This window comes from Trichechus manatus, unplaced genomic scaffold (assembly GCF_000243295.1).
Source record: "Trichechus manatus latirostris isolate Lorelei unplaced genomic scaffold, TriManLat1.0 scaffold00200, whole genome shotgun sequence".
In the NCBI taxonomy this organism is placed as follows: Eukaryota; Metazoa; Chordata; class Mammalia; order Sirenia; family Trichechidae; genus Trichechus; species Trichechus manatus.
Genome location: NW_004444136.1, coordinates 2,244,774 through 2,267,395, shown reverse-complemented (window position 1 = coordinate 2,267,395; position 22,622 = coordinate 2,244,774). Strand labels below are relative to the sequence as shown.

The 22,622-nt window shown below is 47.3% G+C and overlaps 1 protein-coding gene across 2 annotated transcripts in view; it reads left to right on the top strand.

Moving 5' to 3' along the window:
* The window catches only part of WDFY4 (WDFY family member 4), a 403,681-nt gene that overhangs the window by 281,475 nt on the left and 99,584 nt on the right, over positions 1-22,622 (top strand). For both annotated transcript variants that reach the window (XM_023742107.1, XM_023742108.1), the window contains exon 44: positions 13,665-13,813. In XM_023742107.1, coding sequence (XP_023597875.1) covers positions 13,665-13,813 — 149 coding nt within the window. The remainder of the gene's footprint in view (positions 1-13,664; positions 13,814-22,622) is intronic.

Genomic DNA, 22,622 nt, shown 5'->3' with positions numbered 1-22,622 from the left:
ATATATACACACACACACACACACATATACATATGTATATATATATGTATGTATGTATAGTTGTTGATTGCCTTCAAGTTGATTCTGCTTCATAGTGACCCCATTTGTGCAGAGTAGAACTGCTCACTAGGGTTTTTAAGACTGCGACCTTTTGGAAGCAGATTGCCAGGCTTGTCTTCTGAGATGCCTCTGGATGGGTTCAAATTGCCAACCTTTCAGCTAATAGTCAAATGCTTACCCATTTGTGCCACCCAGAGACTCCTATATATAAACAATGTTTTCTTTCTGGAAAGGCTTTCTCTTTGCCTCATCCCCATAAAGGATTATATAAAGCAGTGATTCTCAGCTGAGAGGTTTTGTCCCCCAGGGGACATTTGCCAGTGTCTGGAGACATTTTTGATTGTCACAACTGGCAAGGGGTGATGCTACTGGCATCTAGTGGGTAGAGGCCAGGGATGCAGCTAAACACGCTACAATGCCCAGGACAGCCCCACAACAGTTATTTGGCCCAGAATGTCTACAGTGCTGTGGCTGAGAAACCCTGATATGCAGGACACGCAGTGAACAGATGCCGAGTCCCCAGCTCTTCCTTCCTGTTTTCCTGACAGGAAAGACTGCGCCGTATGTCTCCACATTGATTCTTTTCTTTGATGAAAAGACAGCAATGGCAATGCTTTGACTTATTTAGTATATTTATTTTCTATGGCTGCTGTGACAAATTACCACAAATAGTGGCTTAAAACCATACACATTTATTCTCTCACATTCTGTAGGTCAGAGATCCCAGGAGGTTGAAATCAAGGTGTTGGCTGGTCTACATTCCTTCCTGGAGGTCCTGGGGCTGAGTCCTTTTCTCAGCTCCTTCAGGGTGCTGGCAGAATTCAGCTCCGTGCTTCTGTAGGACTGAGTCCCATTCCTTGCCGACTGTCAGTGGGGACTCTTACCAGCTTCCAGAGGCTGCGCTTGCCTTGTGGTCCCCTCTCTCCATCTGCAAAGCCAGCAAGGCTGGTTACGTCCTTTGCACACTTCAGATCTCCCTGGCTGCTCTGCCATCCCCTTCCCTCACGTCTCACTGGTGGACTCTTCTGCCTTTCTCTTCTCTTGTTGAGGGCTCGTGTGGTTTCATTGGGCCCACCACATTAGCCAGGATTATCTCCCTGTCTTAAAGCCAGCTGACTGGTAACCTTAATCCCTCCTGCAAAGTCCCTTCCCAGCCATACCTAGATAAATGTTTGTTGCATAACCAGGGATGAGACTCTTGGGGGGGGCATCTTTAGCATATGCCTGCCATATTTGGTGTCAACCAGGCCCATTTCCCACCTTAATCCACATCCTCACTTTTGGAGGAGAATCTTAGCAGATGTCTGACCCCAGCAATGCTTTTCAAGGCCAGCCTGGTGGGTCTGACATTGACCGGGGTGGACCGTGGCAAGGTCCAGATTTTGCAGTTACAGCAGAGAGCTAGTTCCAACCCCTGCCTCTTGCTGTACTTGTTCTCGTCTTTAAGAGTCATGCCTTTGCTTATTGTCCCATGCAGTGACATTTCCCTTGGGGATCTTGCTAGGAAAGCAAGGGTCTGAGATCCACAGGTGATCGATAGTCCAGCCCCTAAGAGGCAGACAGACCAGGATGAGGCTCCTTCCCTGTCTTGTACTTAAGCTTCAGCCTTTCTTGGTCACTGTGTCATGCTGCAGGAAGCTGTCAGAAGGGCCAGACACCGTGCTATGGCAGCAGGGATTTTGAGGTGGTGCTGACAGGAGCATTGCAAACCCAGCAGGTGGGAGAACATGAGCAGTCCTGTTGTCACTTAGTGCCTGGTGTCCTGCTGCCTGCTTGCCTGCCATCTTCCCTGCCTGCCTGCCTGCCATCGTTCCTGCCTGCCTGTCTACCATCCTTGCTTCTTGCCTGCCTACCTGCCATCCTTCCTGCCTTCCTGTCTGCCATCCTTGCTTCCTGCCTGCCATCCTTGCTTCCTGCCTGCCATCCTTCCTGCCTGCCTGCCTGTCTACCATCCTTGCTTCCTGCCTGCCTGCCATCCTCCCTGCCTGCCTGCCTATCATCCTTCCTGCCTGCCTGCCATCCTGCCTGCCATCCTTCTTGCCTGCCTGCCATTCTTGCTTCCTGCCTGCCTGTCTGCGATCCTTCCTGCCTGCTTGCCTGCCATCTGGCCATCCTTCCTGCCTGCCTGCCATCCTTGCTTCCTGCCTGCCTGTCTGCCATCCTTCCTGCCTGCCTGCCTGCCATCCTTCTGCCTGACTGTCTGCCATCCTTCCTGCCTGCCTGTCTGCCATCCTTCCTGCCTGCCTGTCTGCCATCCTTCCTGCCTGCTTGCCTGCCATCCAGCCATCCTTCCTGCCTGCCTGTCTGCCTTCCATCCCGCCTGCCTGCCTGCCATCCTTCCTTCCTGCCTGCCTGTCTGCCTACCTGCCTGCCTGCTTGCCTGCCATCCTTCCTGCCTGCCATCCTTGCTTCCTGCCTGCCTGTCTGCCATCCTTCCTGCCTGTCTGCCCACCTACCTGACTCCCGTGAGGGGCTGTCCCCAGGGGAAGCCCGGAGGAGTATGGGAGGCTGCTTCCAAAAGGTGATCTGCTTCCAAAAGATCAGAGCCACTGAAAATCCTAGGGATCAGTGTTCTACTCTGACACATACGGGGTTGCCATGAGTTGGAATCGACTCAGCAGAAACTGGTAGAGTTCTCCCAGCTCTAATAAGGAAGGAGGAGCCTTATAAGAATCCTTGTATGTAAATTATGGCCCCAAAGAAGCAAAAAAGAGCCATTTCAATGCAGATGGCTTCAGATGCCCTCTGAGAAGGTCCTGTGAGGAAAAGAAGTCCGTGTGCTTGGGAAAACAGTGTGGTGAATGTATGGGCAGAATGTGAGACTGAGGGATCTGAATGGATCTGTTGTCCCACTGAGATGGTGGAGGATGAGACAGAGGATCAGAGTGGAGCCAGTGAGAGCCCTGACATGCTAGATGCTCTTGAGCTCCTACACCCACCACGCTTCAGTTACCAAACTCACAAAATGCAGTGTTTTGAGGGAAAGAGGGAAGTTGCTGGGTTTGGGGCCTGGGCTGATGTGTAGTGGAAGCAGGAGGCCCCCAGAGTTAAAGCACGAATGTGGAGGGAATCTGTTTTATTGCTATTATTAACAAAATGCAGTCGCCCGACGTTTGAGCCCTTCCCAAGAGTGCTCACGCACAGCACCTTGCTGAGCCTCCCTGCTGTCCGATGAGGGTGGCCTGCCGTTTCTGTTTTAGAGATGACAAAAACGGAGCCTAGTGTGGCAGGAATGGCTGGGATCTGATTTCAGATTTTTCCTACTCTAAACTTCACGTGGATTTTACTCTCTGCTCTCTCCCAACTCACTGTGTTGGTCAAGTTGTGTAAACTCCCCACCATCCTATCCTTCTGCCATTTTCCCATGCTGGGGCTTGGAGACGTTGGTCCAGGCCCCCTGTGGCTCCTTATAGCTTTTTGGGTTCATTCTGGTGCAGGCTGGCACCGCGTGGCAGCCAGCTCCTAACCCCACCTAGCTCCTAGGCCGCACACACTTGATTTCAAGGATGGGAACTGGGGCCACAGAAGGAAGGGTTGTTGTGCTGACCCAGGGACCGAGAACATGTTCCAGCAAAGGCAGAGGAAATGTGCTCCTGGAAGGGCTGTGTGTGTGGTGTGTGTGTGTGTGGTGTGTGTGTGTGTGTGTGTGTGGTGTCTGTGGCGTGTGTGTGTGTGTGTCCTTTGTGTTCCCAGGCCTTTACCATGGAGAATCTGCCATGTGGCACCCTGTGTAGCAAGCATTGGCTAGAAACTGGAAATCAGCCTAGCTCAGATGTCTCCATGAGACCATTTGACCAGGTGCCTTTTCTCAGTTCAGAAGTGAAAGCAGTCCCACAGAAGGAGCCCCGGTGACCTGCCTTAAAGAGGCCATCCCGTAAGCTGGGCAGGCCGGCAGCCCCAGGGCCAGGGGCCCATGGCTCCTCCTTCTCCTGCTGCCACACTCAGAATTGCTGGACACAGCCCAGGACACACCCCAGAACGTAACTCCCTTCGTGGTGTCCCTGCCAGAGGCCTCTGGAACCGCAGCCCTCTGTGCTGGGGATGCATACAGCTCTGGAGCTCAGGATGGCAGCGACTTAACTCATTTCTTTGTGTGAACACTGTGTGAGCCCTGATCGCCTGCAGCAGTACCTGGGACGGTAATTATTCAATTATTCTGTGTCACCTTTGCATCATTGATTAATGATTCCCAGAACCACAAACTCCTTTCTCTGCAAACAGCTCCATTTGACGCGAGCCGTGGTTTATTTAATGTATGTTAATCATGGGTCCGTGTCAGTACTCTGCAGCCTCAGCGTAGCAGCCTTAACAGCCACCCCTTCCAGGACGCTGCTCTCAGAGTGAGGCTCTGCTAGGCAAAATGGGCTTTCCCACCCAGTCCACGAGTCAGGACTCCAGTGAGGGTTTGTTTTTGCTGCTGCCGTACTCTTTCATTACAAGACAAATTAAACACCCAATCTTTTTTCATATAAAATCAATGTAAAACATGAGTTTGGTCTTGCTAGAAGACAGCCCACCCCAAAGGGACATACTTTGCTCTGGGCGGTGGAGACTGGCATCCACCACAAGCCCTTCCCAGGTGTTTTAGCTGAGGCCATTTGTAGAAGGTACAGAAATGTGCTCATCTTTCCATTCAGCAACTGCCCCTCCAGCGGGTGCCAAGATGTGTGGCCTGCTCAGCACCTCCTGCGACTGTCTTTGGCACAGTTTGTACACAGGCTAGTCCTGGACTGACCTCGTCTGCTTCCCTGGACTTGCCTCCCTCACCCTTAAGCACTCACACACAGTCTCTCTCACAGCACCCACATGCACACACTGATACCATCGCACACACTCACACTGTCTCATGACACTCACAGGTACACACAACACACACACACACACTCACATGCACACATTCACACACTCACACCATCTCACACACTGTCTCATGACACAGGTACACACAACACACTCACACACACTCACATGCACACATTCACACTCACACCATCTCACACTTCCACTGTCTCATGACACTCACAGGTACACCCACACAGTCACACACACACTCACACTCACGCACACGCTCACATGCACACACGCACTCTGAGAACACTCACATGCACACACACACACTCATTCCTAGTTTTTTATTTTAATTATACAGACTACTAATACTCTCCCAACACACATAGCTGGTTCAAGACATTGTACCTTAGAATGATCCCCCCTGCTTCTTTATCTTCTTAACTCCTAACCTCAGTCTCTGGGTCACCTCTTTGGGAGCCACTCTCTGATGCCACCTGCGCCCCCCTCACACCCCAGACTGCTCAGACTCCCTCCTCTGTGCTCCCGGAGCCTCTGTACTTACCCGCCCCAACACACACACACTCTCCCCTGTTAGACTGTGAGCACCTTGAAGACCAGACCATGCCTTGTTTCTCTTTGTGTCTAACAGTGTGGAGCACACGCTAAATGTTCAGTACATAGTTGTTAAATGAATGACTGCACAAATGAATGAATGAATTATGAACAATATGTTTGTATCAGATGGAACCTTATCTTTCATAGCCTAGTTGATACCCATGGATCAGTTTGTCCAAGTATGGTCTTCAGGTTACCTGCATGAGAATCATTCAGGCTGCTTATTAAAATGCAGATCCAGGGCCCTGCTCTGCACCTACTCTGAAGATGTAGCCCTGGCATCTGAATTGTAACAAGCTGCCCAGATGACTGTGATACATACTACCCTTTCTGAATGAATGCCCTAGATCCATGAGTGCAGGTTTTACAGTATTCAGAGCCCCACCGGCAAGAAGAAACTTGCTCATTTCCATCAATAGCCATCGAGCAAATCCTTAGTGAACACACTGTGCTTTGAACACTCTTCAGAACTTGCAGTACATTTAACTCTATGCTGATACCACCAAAAAGATCAAAGCGATTGCCCTTCCCGTCTGGTCTCCGAGTCTGTAGAGAAAGGCTGGGAGCTTGGCTGTTTACAGGCCAGCTTGTGGAAGTGGCATGGCAGGCAGGCAGGGGGCATCCCTGCTCCTTGTCTCGACCTGAAAAGATGTGTTGATGGAATGAGATGCACACAGTATCTTCATTTTGATATTTGCCAAATTGATATATAAAAAAATAGTGTCTCATTATTATCTCATTATTACATTTCTTTGATTACTAGTGTGACTAAGGACTCCATCTAAAAGTGATCACAGTAGGAAAAAACAGATGCCAGAGTTCATAGATACAGGTTTGTTGTGGTGGTACATCGTCAAGTCGCTTCTGAGTCATAGAGACCTATATGACAGGGTATAACTGCCCCGTAGGGTTTACTAGGCTGTCATCTTTGTGGGAGCAGATCACCAGGTCTTTTCTCCTGTGGAGCTGCTGGGTTTGAACCACAAACGTTTCGATTATCAGCCCGGCACTTACGCTTTGCACCACCAGGCTCCTTATACATAGAGGTAGCCAATGTAAGTGTAACTTAGACAGCCTCTCCTTGTTTTGATCCTTTGTTTTTTTTCTCAGCAAATTGTGCTGTTTTCAAAAACGAGGATACTTATTCCATATGCCGATACTAGTAAAAATATATTGATAGGCAAGCAAAAGATGTAAGAAAGGGGAGGTATGATACATCTTGAGCAGGGCTTAAGTGTTCTTTAGACTCACTCCCAGCCCTGGTCTTCTGCCACCTTTACACGAAGGTAAGAGAATGTTCACATTAGCTGTTACTGGGGTCCTCATAAACCTCTCTGGACCTCAGTTTTCCCACCTGTGAAGTCAGGATATTGCAGTAAATTGCAGACTACTGATGCTGGAAAGTACTTCAGACAGCCCCGGACAGATGCAGACTCTGAGGCCTTCTAAGAGAACGTTCAGGCAGGTGCTACCATGGGATGTTGGAACGGAGGCTTCCCCTCTAACTTCAGGTCCGGCTTTAGTAGATTTCCGGACAACTTGTTTGTCATTGTACACGGAACCAGGTGTGACCACATACTGAGGTACCTACCTGTCAGGAGTGATACATGTCAGCTAGCCCATCTTCACTGAAGACCCACCCTTTTTCAGTCATCGATAGAATCATGGCATGAAGTATTTCTTCATCATGAAGAAACTTGGGGTTGGAGCTCTCCCAAGCTAATTTAAATGGAAGAGCTGGTAATAGTTCATTTGGGTTCATTTTCTAGTTTTTAAAATGCGAGTTCTTTCCTAGCAGAATCAATTTTTTAGCTATTAACCCAGTTCTTACCAGACGTTTTTCTTGTGGTTTTGTTTATTCTGGTTGTTACTTAAGTCTTCCCAAAGAAAAGCATCAGGAGAGTGTGTGATTGTGCTCTGAGATGCTTCTGCAGGTAGCACGGATGTTGGGGAGAGGGTGTGGCAGCATAGGAGGGAGAGGTCTTGGAGGTACAGAGACCAGGGCTGGGCTGAGGCTCCTCATCTGACTGTGTGAACTGGAGGAAGCTTCTTGCCCCTCCGAGTCTTACCTGTACAAAGGTACAACAGAGGTAAAGTTTAAGCAGCCTGGCATGGCCCACTTACCACTGCTGGCGGGATGTAACTTGGTGCCACCTTGCTGGAGGGCCATCTGGCTGTCACTCTCAAAATTTACAGCACCCATACCCTTTGGCTTGTAATTTACTACCAGAAATTTATCCTACAGGTTTACTTGTGTGTTCAGAGTGACATGTGTACAAGGATGGTCACTGGAGCATTGCTTGCAACGTCAAAGCATTTCAGAACAACCTAGATCAATAGGAGATTGGTCAAATAAGTTGTATGTCCATGCAAGGGAATAGTCTGCAACTATTGCTAAGAATGAGACAGCTCTAGAAGAAGTGATTTGGAATACTCTCCAAGATAGGTTGTTAAGGGAAAAAAACTAGATGCAGAATAGAAATATGTAAACATCCTATTTGTGTAAAAAAAGGGAAAAATATGTATAAAATATGCTTATGTGTTTATAGAATCCCTTTGGAAGAATATACAGTAAACTGGTAAAGGTGGGGAAGGGTAGGAGGAAAACTGGGGGATGCCACATGGTTGTCTGAGTCCCAAAGTAGACATTTATCCTCAGTCATTTCCTGTTTTTCTCTTCTTGTCTTTCCACCGTCTGCCTAGTGGAAGTTCCAATCAATCCTATCTCTTCTTATTTAGATACACCCACTTTTCTCTCTCTGTCACCCCATTCCAAGCCACCATATTCCTCCACTGGACCATTGAAATAGCCCCAGGACTTCTTCCACTCTTGGACTTTTCCAGTCTCTTCTCCACCCAGCAGCCAGTGAGACCTTTTAAAAATAAGACCCCTCACCCCATAGCTTTCTGTTGCAACCAGAATAAAACCCAGTGGTCTTACTGAGGTGTGTAAGACCCCGTGTAATCTGAGAAATGCTATGTTCCAGCCTCATCTCTGCAATACTGACCTCTTCTGTTCCACAAATACGCCCTTCCCGCCCTTAGGCTCTGAACTGTACATTGCCTTTCCCTGGAATATTCTTCTCCCAGCTTTTCTGTGGCTGGCTGCCTTATTTCCATTCTTCAGGTCTCAGGACCTATCTAAAAGAGTGTCATCTCCAAGTTTCTCTGCCTTCTTGTCATTGTTGCTGTTGGTTGTTGTACAGTCAGCTCCAATTCTTGGCTACCCCGTGTATAACAAAACAAAATGCTGGCCAGTCCCGCACCGTCTTCACGATCATTGGTATACTGGAATTGATTGTTGCCCTACAACCTAGGGGACTCATCTTCCAGCACTATATCGGACAGTATTTTGTTGTGATCCATAGGGTTTAGATCACCAGGCCTTTCTTCCTAGTCTGTCTTAGTCTGGAAGCTCTGATGAAACCTGTTGACCACGGGTGAATCTGCTGGTATTTGAAATACCAATGACATAGCTTCCAGCATCATAGCAATATGCAAGCCATCACAGTATGACAAACTGACAGACGGGTGGTGGGCCTCATCATTGTCAGCCTGCAGGGGCGGGGCCAACATGGCACCATAGACAGACATACCATGCTGACTGTCTGCAGCAACGACTCAAACAACTAAATAAAACAGATACAAAAGTGAATCCTGGAACCCTAAGCATCAAATGAAGGGATAAAGAACTAGATCAAACACCCAATGGAAGAAGAAACTGACAGAAAACGGAGAATGAGGAGAGAGATGGAGTGGCGGTCCCCTGCTAACTAACATGGCACAGCGTCACCGTCTTGGAATACAGTCAGCAAGGACCACAGGCAGGGAGTAGGCGTACGGGAAGGCAACTTCATGGAGCTCCCAACAGGAGACGGAGCGCCTGGTAACCAGAGAAACACGCTTTTCGTCCCTCACCCTTCTGCCCTGTTCACTACCTCCACCTCTTCCTGATGGCATGAAGATGGCTCTCTCAACTGGAGAGCCACCAGCCTGCCGCCACTGGGTCTGCCCCACCCCCACTGGCCAGCTCCCGCCGCATCATTTTTTTTCTTCCCTTTCTTTCTCCCTCCGACCCAGCCACATATGCCACCTCTACCCCTTCCCACTGGGCCACATGGTATTGCCTTGGCTAGAGAGCTACCAGCCCGCCGCTGCCCTGGGTCCACCCCACCCACATCCGTTGGCTCCTGCCATGCCATATTTTTTTTTTCTTCCCCTTTCTTCTTTTCCTTTCTCCCTCTCACCTAGCCCCATATGCCACCTGCTCCCCTTTCCACTGGATCAGGCCACATTGCCATAGCTAGAGAGCTGTCAGCCCACTGCCACCCCAGGTCTGCCCCACTGCTACTTGCCGGCTCCCACCATGCTGCCTTTTTTTTGCTTATTTTTGTTTCTCTTCTTTCTTTCTTTCTCCCTCTCACCTAGCTCCATATGTCACCTCCCTCCCTTCCAACTGGCCCTCAGGTCTGCCCTGCCTCCACTCGCTAGTTTTTAAAATTTATTTATTCATTTTTATTATTTTTTAATTTAATTTAATTTTGCTTTTCTCTTTCTTCCTTTTCTTTCTCCCTCCACCTAGCCCAGTACACCACCGGACTCTGCTGTCCTGCTGAGGCTAGAGAGCCACCAGCCCGCTGCTGTCCTGGGTCTGTCCCGCCCCCACCAGCCGACTCCCACTGTGTCCCCGTTTTTTTCTCTTTGTTTTCTTTCCCCCTCCCTCCTAGCCCCATAAGCCACCTCCTCTCCTTCCCACCAGCCCTCAGGTCTGCACTGCCCCCACTCACTGGCGTCTGCAACGCAGCCAGTTTTTTTAAATTTATTTTTATTTTTAATATTTTTTCTCTTTCTTTCTTTTCTTTCTCCCTTGCACCTAGCCCTGTACGCCACCTCCCCCTTTCCCACCAGACCCGCCACACCACTGTGGCTGGAGAGTGACCAGTGCACCAGCCCACCACTGCCCTGGGTCCGCCTCGCCTGCACTCATAGTCCCTGCCACGCTGCCAATTTTTCTTTTCTTTCTCCCTTCCACCCAGCCCAGTGCATCGTCTCCCCTCCCTTCCCGCCTGCCCCTGGGTCTGCCCCACCCCCACTGGCCAGCCTTCACCGTGTTGCCATTTTTTCTTTTTCCTTTTCTCTTTCTTCACTTTTCTTTCTCCCCCTTACCTAGCCTTGTATGCCACCCCCTTCCCTCTGGCCCCCACCATGCAGCTGCAGCTACCGCGTCCCTGGCACCCAAGCCTTCCTGCCACCCTGGGCCCGCACTGCCCCTCCCCTCCTGCCACTCCACCAGCTGCTCAACGGTGGGAAGCAAACCAGTGCCCCTCCCCATGTGACACCCCCACCCGTCTGGTGAGGGTTGTGAATGCTCCCACACTGCTAGACCAACATCAAGAGGCAGGCAGCACCCGCCCAGACTGCCCTCAGCCACCTCGCCAAACCCGTGTACAGCTAAGCGGGTTCGCCCTGCCTGCTGCTTCCCTGCCTCCCCAGACAAGGTAGTGAGAGGTGTCCTGCTCACAGATAAGCAAGTGGCAAAGAACACCTGGCCTGCCCACTCTGACATACCAAAACAAAATAAAAAAGCAGGATGAAACAAATGAACGCACAATCAGTCAATAAATAATATCGCGATGTCTTGGAGACAGCAGACAATATCAAACCATATTAAAAAGCAGGATAAGATGGCTCCAGCAAATGATCAAAATAAAGAATCAGATGATCTTCTGGTAGAAGAAAAGGCAGTGAAACTACCTGCTATGCAATTCGAAAGACTAGTAGTTAGAGCTCTCCAAGAGATTAGGAAAGAGGTCAAGGAAAACACAGACAAAACCAAGAAAAAATAATCAAAATCATGGAAAACATACAAAACCAACGAAAATATAGGCAAAATCAAGGAAACCACAGAGCAATAGAAGAATTCAGGAAAACAGTACAAGAACAAAACGTCATCATCAGTCTGCTTTTTCTCTCTCAGCACATATCATGATTTGCAGTTGCTTATTGGTTGATAGTGTGTCTCTTATCCATCTCCCCACAGAGGATTTTCAGCTCCATTAGGGCGAGGTTTTGTTTGTCTTGTCCACTACTCTATGCCCAGTGCCTCCCAAAGGACTCGGATGCAGTAGGTGCTTCATTCATAGTTAATGAATTGACTATGAGGATGGATGACGGAAATTGGAAATGAGTCCATTTTGGACTCTGTGGCTTCCAGGATGGTGTGAGGACTAGCTCCTCTGGAAAAAGTGGAGGAAGGAGAGGTCCAGGAGATCCAGCTGCGTGCAGCACGTGTGGTTGCAGGAACCAAGACTTTTTATTTTTTTATTTTTATTTTTTTTATTGTACTTCAGGTGAAGGCTTACAGAACAAACAGTTTCTCATTTAACAGTTATTACAAATGTTGCCCTATGACAATGGTTAACAATCTCACAACACATCAGCAATATCCTTACTCAACCTTGGGTTCCCTATCACGAGCGTCCTTGTCCCCTTCTGCTTTCTGGCCCTTGTCACTGGACTCCTGTACCTCGTTAGTCTCATTTGGTTTTACGGGGCTGTCCACTCCAAGGCTGAACGGTGAACCTCGGAGGTAACTTCACCACTGAGCTAAAAGGGTGTCTGGGGGCCATACTCTTGGGGTTTCTCCAGTCTCCTTTAGGCCAGTAAATCTGGTCTTTTTTTTGTGGGTTGGAAAGGAACCAAAACTTTTGACTCTTCCTCACTTAGGAACAATAGCTTGGTCCTGACTGCTCCTAAATCACAGTGGTTAATGCTTATCTTGAAACAAAACCCTTGGTGAATCTTTGCTTTCTGGCGTTGGTGCTGGCTTTGACTCATCCCATTTGACCCAGGAGTTTCATATGTAGCGTTGAGGGATTCTTTTCCAGGTTTCACCTCATCGTTGCTGAAAGCTAAGCAGGAAGTTTAGCTCCAATCCCAGGCTCTGCCTCTTACTAGAAGTGATTGATCTTTGGTGACATTCTTAACTCCCCAGACCTCTTTTTTTTTTAATTTCTAAATTAGAGTAGTAAAACTTACCTCACCCAACTGTAAGGGTTATATTGGTTAACATGTGTCAAGTGTTTATAGCTGTCATAAAGTAGGTAGTAAAAAAAAAAAAAAATTAATCCTTCTTTTGTATAACTGAGATTAGCACAGAATTTCCCAGAGAAATCATTAGCCATGGCTTTACTCTTGATCCTTCCTGATCCATTCTCCTATTTTCTAGAATTCACTTATTCACACATTCATTCCTTCAGGGATTTATTCAGCAAGCACCCACTTAGTCCTTACTAAATGCAGGACTCTGGGCTGAGGTCATTGGCCAAGACATTGTCAAGGTCAGCTTCCCAGGAATCCAATTCCGAGTCAGAGATGTGCATGTATTTATCCAGCATCCACCCATGTGAGGGAGGGAGGGAAGCAGGACTGGGAAGCTGGGGAAGTGGAAGCACAATGCAGTCACAGCAAAGGTTGCTCTATCACTGGACAATCCTCCAGAGTTGTCCAGAGCTGAGGCAAGAGGGCGGGCTTTCATTTTCCACATTGACCAATTGTTGAACACACACTGGTCAGCTGGGAAAGGGGTGTGACCTCAGGCCAGGTACTGTCTTCAGTGGAGGCGATTCTGGAAAGCTGCCTACATTTCCGGCAGCTGGGGGAATGCGTGTGTCAGTCCACAGGGCAAGACTGGGCAGAGCGCTGTACATCCTCCACACACTCCTCAGACTAGCTTTGGCCTTGCACAAACAGCTGTTCCTGACTTACACTTGTGGTTCTAGGCAGACCTAGGTTCTAGTCATAGCCCAGCCACTTACCAGCTGGTTCCTGGACAAGCCCCTCCACCTCTGAAACTGACGGGTCCCTTGTACCTTGTCGACTTTCCTCACTGTTGACTGTGGAGTACTTTGCGTGGTTGTGGAGGGCCTTAAAGAGAGAGGAAGAATGACAGCATGCTTAACACAACAGAGAACATTCAGCCCCACACACATTGGTGGGATGGGGTGCTGTTGGGTAGATTAAATAATTACACAAGGTGCTGTGTATCACAGTGGCAACTGTGCTGCTCTTAGAAAACTACACTGTTACTCTTGCAGTTCTTACTACAACATCCAAGCGGCAGTGAGCAGCCCAGGTGCTGCCTCTGCCTGGGCATGGGTAGCGGTGAGTGGCCTGACTCTGGTGCTCTCTCCTCCTAGGTGTCACTGAAATACTCCCTGGTGATCGTGCAAGGGCACCTGGTCTCAGAAGGGGTCCTTCTCTTTGGCCAACAGCACTTCTACATCTGCGAGAACTTCACACTGTCTCCTGTGGGCGACGTCTACTGCACCCGCCACTGCTTGTCCAAGTGAGTCCCCTTTTCTCCCAGAAGATTCTTCCCTGAGCCCAGCCTTCCTTCCCAGCTACTCCAGCTCTTACCTCTCCTGCCCTTGAGTTTAGGCTTTAGCTTGAGATGGGCCATGAGATAAAGCAGAAGAACTTTAAGGTGTAGACATCTCTGACTGTGGTCCCCAAAGCTGGAATCTGGGATGGTTGACAATTGGGCAACTCCACAGACCTCTCCTGCCATGAAATGAGGGACTTTCCTTAGGTCATTTAGGTAATTGAATCCAGTTGCCTCCACTTACTCATTAGACAGTGTGTTGATTGCTCATTTTACATAAGACAACAGGCACTGCCCCTCCGGGGCACACTAGTCCAATTGGCAGCATAAACGTGGTCTTTTAGAACCAGGAGTCAAGATATGTGTTATGGGAGGATTCCTCGGGGTTCATTTGGAGAGGTGATTGTGGCTGGTGGTGAGGAAGGGCTGCTTGAGGAGGGGGCTAAGATGTGGTTCCTCATTTATAACATGAGGATTTGGGTTGGCTGGTTGTCTTGAAGGGTGGTTGAGATTTTGGTAGAAATCTGAAGTTATTTTCACATCCACCACTGCCAGTGGTCATTGGCAGGAAATTTCACAGTTACTTCTTTCAGATCAAGTGTGTTTGGTCTGTTTGGGTTCAGTCAGAGCTTACTGATCAGGTGAATTGTGCTTTTAAGGTACATCCATTCAAAATCAAATTGACTGTCTTTTCACTTTTGCTACAAGTCCAGTTGTCAGGTTGTATATTTTCACTTTTCACTGCATATGAAGACATCTGATTGAAGATTCCTTTATCCAGAGGTGAACCTTGCTGTTTCTGGTTAGCCGAGGTTCCAATGATGACAAGATGGCCTCCTAACCCGGTGGCTCTCCTGCTAGCTTCTGTCAGAATCCCTGGAGGGCAGTGATGTCACTAGGGGGGTGTCGGGGGTACAGACCGTACTTGGTGACACTGCCAGAGGGGGTGACACCAAATGACTGTCTGTAAAATTTTTGTGCAGTGTTTCAGCAGAAATTTATTATTTTTCATAAAAATATTCCTGTAGTTATAACAACAAAAACATTTTTTGTAAGCCCAGCTTACATGTATCAATATACCTACAAGGCTAAAACTTAATGCTAATTTACTTTTCGAACTTTCTAATGTGCTCCGATCAGAGCTATCATTATTATCCAATTACAAAGACGCTTCAAATCACGTGGTTTCATCTGCACGCTACAAGCACGTGCTGTTGTTTTTGTTGCTGCCACTGCTTTTTTTCATTTATTGTGCTTTAGGCGAAAGTTTACAGAGCAAGTTTTTTCTCATTCAAAAATTTATACACAAATTGTTTTGTGACATTGATTGCAATCCTTGGGAAATGTGTCAGCACTCTCCCCCTTTCTACCCCAGGTTTCCCGTATCCATTTGTCCAGTGTTCCTATTACTTCCTAGCCTTCTCAGTTTTGATTTTGGGCTTGTATAGTTGATTGAACTAAGAAGCATGTTCCTCACGCAGGTTATTGTTTGTTTTATAAGCTTGTCTAGTCTTTGGCTGAAAGGTGGACTTCAGGAGTGGCTTCAATTCTGAGTTAGCAGGGTGTCTGGGGGCATAGTCTTGGGGTTCCTCCAGTCTCTGTCAGACTCATAAGTCTGGTCTTTTTTTGTGAATTTGAATTTTGGTCTACATTTTTCTCCTGCTCTGTCCAGGACCCTCTATCGCTATCCCTCTCAGAGTGGTTGGTGGTGGTAACTGAGCCATCTAGTTCTTCTGGGCTCAGGCTGGCGGAGGCTATGGTACATGTGGTCCATTAGTCTTTTCTTTGTGTCTTTTATTTTCGTCATTCTCCTTTGCTTCAGACAGGATGGGACCAGCAGATGTATCTTAGATGGCCACTTGCAAGCTTTTAAGACACCATGTACTACTCACCAAAGTAGCATATAGAGCATTTTCTTTATGAACTATGTTATGCATTGCTGGTGTTTTTATAGTCGCTGATTTTGTCAAATTTTCTGGTGTTTTACCTATGCTATTGTGCTAATTAGCATGGGGGAGTGACACCATTAGTTACTGCACTGGGCGATGCCAACCTTAGTGACGCCACTGCTCGAGGGCTTGTTAACAGAGATTACTACAAATATTGTATTGTAAAAACCCATGAAAAAGTTCACACATAAAATGTAACAATCTTTGTTGGTTACCAGGGATGGGAGGGGTGGGGGGGAAATACTAAATAGGCAATAGATAAGTGGGATCTTGGGTGAAGGGTGAGACAGTACACAATACAGGGGAAACCAGCACAAGTTGTACAAGGAAAGGTCATGGAAGCCCCATAGACACATCCAAACTCCCTGAAGGACTGAATTGCTGGGTGGAGGGCTGTGGGGACCGTGGTCTCGGGGAACATCTAGCTCAATTGGAATAACACAGTTTAGAAAGACAATGTTCTACATTCTACCTTGGTGAGTAGCATCCGGGGTCTTAAAAGCCTGTCAGCAGCCATCTAGGATACTCCACTGGTCTCATCCGTTCGGGAGCAAGGGAGAATGAAGAGAACACGATACAAGGAAAAGATTAGTCCAAAGGACTAATGGACCACAGCTACCAAGGCCTCCACCAGACTGAGTCCAGTACAGCTAGATGGTGCCCGGCTACCGCCACTGACTGCTCTGACCAGGATCACAACAGAGGGTTCTGAACAGAGCTGGAGAAGGATGTAGAACAAAATTCTAACTCACAAAAAAAGAAAACCACCCGATTTACTGGCCTAAAGGAGACTGGAGAAACCCTGAGAGTATGGCCCCCAGACACCCTTTTAGCTCAGTGGTGAAGTTATTTCCGAGGTTCACCGTTCAGCCGGGGAGTGGACAGCCCCATAGAACCAAATGGGACTGATGAGGCACAGCAGTCCAGGGAGAAGGGCCAGAAGGCAGAAGGGGACAGGAAAGCTGGTGATAGGGAACCCAAGATTGAGTAAGGATAGTGTTGATGTGTTGTGAGGTTGTTGACCATTGTCATAGGGCAACATGTGTACTAACTTTTAAATGAGAAACTATTTTGTTCTGTAAGCCTTCATCTAAAGTGAGAATAGCAGCACAATTGGAAGAGTGTAGTCAGTGTCACTGAACTGTGCATGTAGAAATTTTTGAAATGGTATATCTTTGGCTATGTATATTTTCACCAAAAAAAAAAAAAAAGTTCGAGAAGGGAGAGGGTTGACATGTTGTGGGGTTGTTAACCGATGCATAAAACAATATGTGTACTACTGTTTCATGAGAAACTGTTTGTTCTGTAAGCCTTCACCTGAAGTACAATCAAAAAAAACAAAAAAACAGAGATTACTGGACCACACCACCCTCATCTCTAATTCAGTAGGCCTGGGGTGAGGCCTGAGATTTAAGCAAGTTTCTAGCTGATGATGGGAGCCCTGGTAGTACAGTAGTTAAGAGCTCAGCTGCTAACCAAAAGGTCAGCTGTTCAAATTCACCAGCTACTCCTTGGAAACCCTGTGGGGCAGTTCTGCTGTGTCCTGTAGGGTCACTATGAGTCGGAACCGACTCGATGGCAATGGATTGGCTGGTTGGTTAGCTGATGCTGATGCTGATGCTACTGGTCCGGCCATACCCTGAGAACCACTGTTGTAGACCATTGAGAGAAGAACCAAAGTCTTACCTGCTAATAACTAAGAATTTCAGCTCTCAACTGTCATATCATTTCCAACCTACGTCAGGAAGCGAGAGTTGAAGGAGTGTGGAAAAGTGGATGTCAGACCACCCTCCTTTGATTTAGATTTGTTTTAGAATGCTGGGAATTTTCCATTCTGCTAATTTCCATCTTTTATTCATACCAAACATTCACCAATTGCTGTGTGTCTTCTGTGCTTTTTCAGGGCGGGAGGATCGTAATTAATACTTGGCAAACACACCCCATCTTGTTGCTCATGTTTTATTGATACTGATCAATATGGACAATGGGTCTGCAGACTTGCCTTTCTGAGCGAGGATGAAAGCCTTCTACTATACCTGTGTGCATGGCGTGCCCGTGGGATGTCTTGTGTGATCTATTGCTTCACTCTTCACCTCTGGTTTATGTTGCGTTAGTGTTAGATAGAATCTTCTTGATTAGGTAATTGTGTTTATGAGGTGCATCTAATCACAGAAGGCCAGTTGTCAGGTTGCGTGTACTCCGTACTCCCTTGATGTGTAATGACAAAGGGGACTTCCTGTCTGGAATGTACTTTTCCAGAGTGCAAGTATAGGGGCATAGTGAGAAAACAGTTTACTACCCTGGAATATCACTTGGGAAAGGCATAGGTAATTTTAGTCACCAGGCCTCAAAGAAGGGTTTGTTAACCAGAAAGTACCTTCTGTCCTGGGCCTTATCTCCTGCCCTAAAAAACTGTTGGCTCTCATGTGGTTCTCAGAGATGGGCTATTAGATCATGTCAGATCAATGGGGAATAAGTCCTATTTTGACCATGGAGACTAAGGCAGATATATAAATAAGCCTGTTAAAAATAGAGCTAAGTCAACCCTGAAATGGTTCTCTAAACGACTGCCATCAAACTGAGTACAGTGGAACATTAGCTCTTGAAGGAAGCTCTCTGATGTACCATAAAAACATCCCAAGTAAAACTCAAGAAAAATGCAGCTACTCCATCAGTGATTGGATCTGTGTACTTTGGAACTTTGCTCAGAAACTAAAAGCATCCGAGTAGGTTAGATTTTGCTCATAGTGGAATCTCTTCTTGGCTGACTAGGGGCTGGTTGTGGCAGTCAAGCTCACAGGTAGAGCATTTGATTCCCTTGTTTGGACTCAAACCATTCCCCTGGCTCTTTCTGAGACTTTTTTTTTTTTTTTTTTTTTGTACTTTAGATGAAGGTTTACAGAAAAATAGTTTCTCATTAAACACTCAGTACACATATTGTTTTATGACAATGGTTAACAACCCCATGACGTGTCAACACTCTCCTTTCTTGACCTTGGATTTGAGAGACAACTTTTAATCTGATTATTTCCTCCAAGTCAATCAGCAGTTTTAAGGCATCATTTCTCTATTTAATTCAACTATGTAAATATTTGTTGAAAGTCTGTCTTGTGCCAGGCACTGTGCTAGACTCCATAGATGCAAAGAGATGAATCAGTTGTTGGCTGAGTCTGGTAAAGAGTTTATGATCGAGTGAATGATTTCAGATATAAATTCTGGCAATAACTGGATAACTTCAAATGTGAGGCATATCAAAGTATATTTTATTCTGAAAGCTATTTCTACCATCAAAGACTATGTCAGCCAATATCACAATTATCGTTTAACACACTGTGGTTTCCCTAGTTAAGAATATTAAAAGTTATATTATGACAACCCTGGACAATTTGCATGTATTATGATAACTGTCATGCAAAAGAACTGTGAGCACATGCTATGAACTATGGCCACAGCTTGATCTTAAGAAGAACATGCATCAGCTGCCCCTTTCTACCCGTTAATCTTGGGGGCCTGAATTCAGATTTATTGCTGAGAACATGAAACTAAAATCAAAGGATATAACCAAAACCAAACCGTACCCATTGCCATCGAGTCATAGCGACCCTCTAGGACAGAGTAGAACTGCCCCATAGGGTTTCCAAGGCTGTAAATCTTTATGGAAGCCAACCGCCACTCTTTCTCCAGCAGAGCAGCTGCTAGGTTTGAACCACCAACCCTATAGGATGTAGTGTTGGCAAAGAGACCAACACTATGAAAGAGACAGTTGTGTGAATAATGCTACATAAGAGAACCCCAAATTGGACTTACATTGGTGAATAATGTGTATAATTAGGCTTTCTGAGGATTTGGGCCTGCCTAACAATTCCTGCCCTATATGCTTACTCAGTCCCTAATGGGTGGGCAGCAGGCTCCTGCTCCAAGAGCACAGCAGGAGGAAATAGCAGTCTTCTATCGTAAAGCCCCTTACTATTTTCCAGAGCATTCTTCTTCATGCTATCAGTGTTACAGAGTCCTAGCTAGGAAGCCTCTCAACCTCAGGGGGTAAAATGCGTTGTCATCAAAAGAGCTTGGGTTTTAAAGTCAGGAGGCCTGAGTTTGAATCCTAGTTCCACCTCTTAATAATCATATGACCCTGGAAAAGTCACTTCTATCTGGGTTGCAGTTGCCACATTTATCGAGATAGATATATAGGTAAACAGATAGATAGATAGATAGAAAGAAAAAATAGATGGATAGGTAGACAGATAGAAAGAATAGATAGATAGATAGATGGCTAGATAGCTAGAAGGATGGATAGATGGACAGACGGACAGATAGATAGCTGCCATGCTGACTTTGACTCATGCCGACCTTATGAACAGAACAAAACATTGCCTGGTGCTGCGTTATCGTCACGATCACCGGCACGTTTAAGTCCATCATTGCAGCTACTGCATCAATCCATCTCACCAAGGGTCTCCCTCACCCTCACTGGCCCTCTACTGTACCAAACATGATGTCTTCCTTTAGCAATTGATCCCTCCTGATGACAAGTCCAAAGCAAATAAGTTGGACAGTGTTCTGTTGTGATCCATAAGGTTTTTACTGGCTAATTTTCAGAAGCAGATTGCCAGGCCTTTCTTCCTAGTCTGTCTTTGTCTGGAAGCTATGCTGATCCTGGGTGATCCTTCTCATACTGGAAATACTGGTGGCATAGCTTCCAGCCTCATAGCAACACATAAGCCACCACAGTATGACAAACTGACAGATAGGTGGTGGTTCCTCATTTATAACATGGGGATAAAAATAACACATACTCAGTGAAAACATGTATAGAGCTTGGGGGAAGATGTGAATAGAGGGCCAGGAGCAAAGGTCTGTGCCCCAGGGAGCTCCCTTGCAGCCTTCTAGGGAGAGAAATAGATCAGCTGTATAGCTAAGCTACAGGGATGCTGTTGTAGCTCAGGTAAGCATGGGCCACAGGCTCACAGAGGAGTTGTTGGTGTCACTGCCTCCAGAACCTTGACTTGGGATGATGTTTGATCTAAGCCAAGAATAGGAGCTAGAATTATCGCCATAGCCCATAGAGAGTCAGAGTAGTTTAGGGGAAGTTCATCTTAGGCTCAGGAAGATGCATTAGTGATGGAAAAGGGGCCTCCACCAGGAGCAGATTTGAATTAAAGCATCCAGGCAAGAAGCATCCAGAACCAAAGTCACACTTTGTATTTCAAGTGGCTTTGGTAATCCAGAGCTGGGAGCCTGAGAGGGTTATTCTGGAAAGGGCAGGAGGGGCTGTGAAGGGCCTGAGTCCATATCCTTGAGGTCGCTGTGTAGGGGTGAGTCCCTCAGGGTACGTTGCGCTCTGCCTAGCCTTGACCAGCGTGCTTAGCGCATGAGTCCAGGCTCTGAGCACTGCAGTGCTGGGCCAACCCCGCTCACTCGCTGACGGGAGAAGACCTCCTAGCTCGTGTGATGCAGATCTGTCGGCCTCCCCAGAAACGTGGCACAGAGCCCCATGGATTTCCTGTAGGCTAGGCAGTGGAGACTGCACTCTGACCTGGGGTGGTGGAGGAGAGGAAACAGTTTCACCACCCGTTCCCTGGCACCTTAGGCGAGCTGTCTCTGCTCTTGGCTGGCTGGGTCTGTGGGCAACAAGCAGGCTTCTTGAGGGCTGGGCTGCTTGGGACGTCCTTCGTTTCTCCAGTCCTGAAAGGGCTGGTTATCAGAATTTTTGTGGCAGTGGACGTAATTTAAAATCACTGTGTAACCCAGCTGTTCAGAAATGCGGCTGTCTATAACTGAACTCAGTTTTATTTCTCAAGCCCCAACTGATGGAGAAAAACTTCATCTTACTCTTCAAGGCATTTCAGTTCCTTTCTGTGTATAAATTGCTCTCTGTGGGATAAATATTTAGTTGAGTTCATGATTCTTCCTTTTGCCTCCTCTCCCCTTCTTCCCATGGGGGTCATTCTGACATCTGGGAAAATGTGTCTGGCTGGGGCATCCTCGGTTCTTGCTGGCCTCTCCTACAATGTCCCTGACTCTGGGCACGAAGCTTTGTTGGAGTCACTGTCTTCCAGCCGTGTTGCACATCCCTTTGGGGGCTCAGAGTCTCTGCTACTCTCTCCCACGTGTGCTGGCCGCCACCCTTGGCATGCCTGCTCCAGTCTCGGGCTCCATGCTGCCCAACACCATGCTGAACACAGGCTTTTGGGGAGGCTCATCATCTTTCCTCCCTATGTTCCAGGAGAGAAGCCCTCCTGGCCTGAACTTTTTTGTTTGTTTATTGTTGTAGTTTAAATGAAGTTTACATTTCAAGTTAGTCTGCCACACAAAAATTTATACATACATTGTTATGCCACCCTAATTGCTCTCCCCATACTGTGACAGCACACTCCTTCTTTCCACCCCTGATTTCCCGTATGCATTCAGCCAGCTCCTAACCCTCTTTGCCTTCCCATCTCACATCTGGACAGAAGCTGCCTGTTTAGTCTCTTGTATCTACTTGAGCTAAGAGGCACGCTCTTCACAAGTATCATTTTATGTCCCACAGTCCAGTCCAATAACTGTCCGAAGAGTTGGCCTTGGAAATTGTTTTAGTTCTGAACTGATAGAGAATCCGGGGGCTGTGCTTTCTGGGGTACCTCCAGTCTCAGTCAGACCATTAAGTCTGGTCTTACTAGAATTTGAGTTCTGCACCCCACCTTTCTCCTGCTCCATCCAGGACTCTCTGTTGTGTTCCCTGTGAAGGGTGGTCATTGGTGGTAGCCGGGCACCATCTAGTTCTTCTGGTCTCAGGCTGATGAAGTCTCTGGTTTATGTGGCCCTTCCTGTCTCTTGGGCTA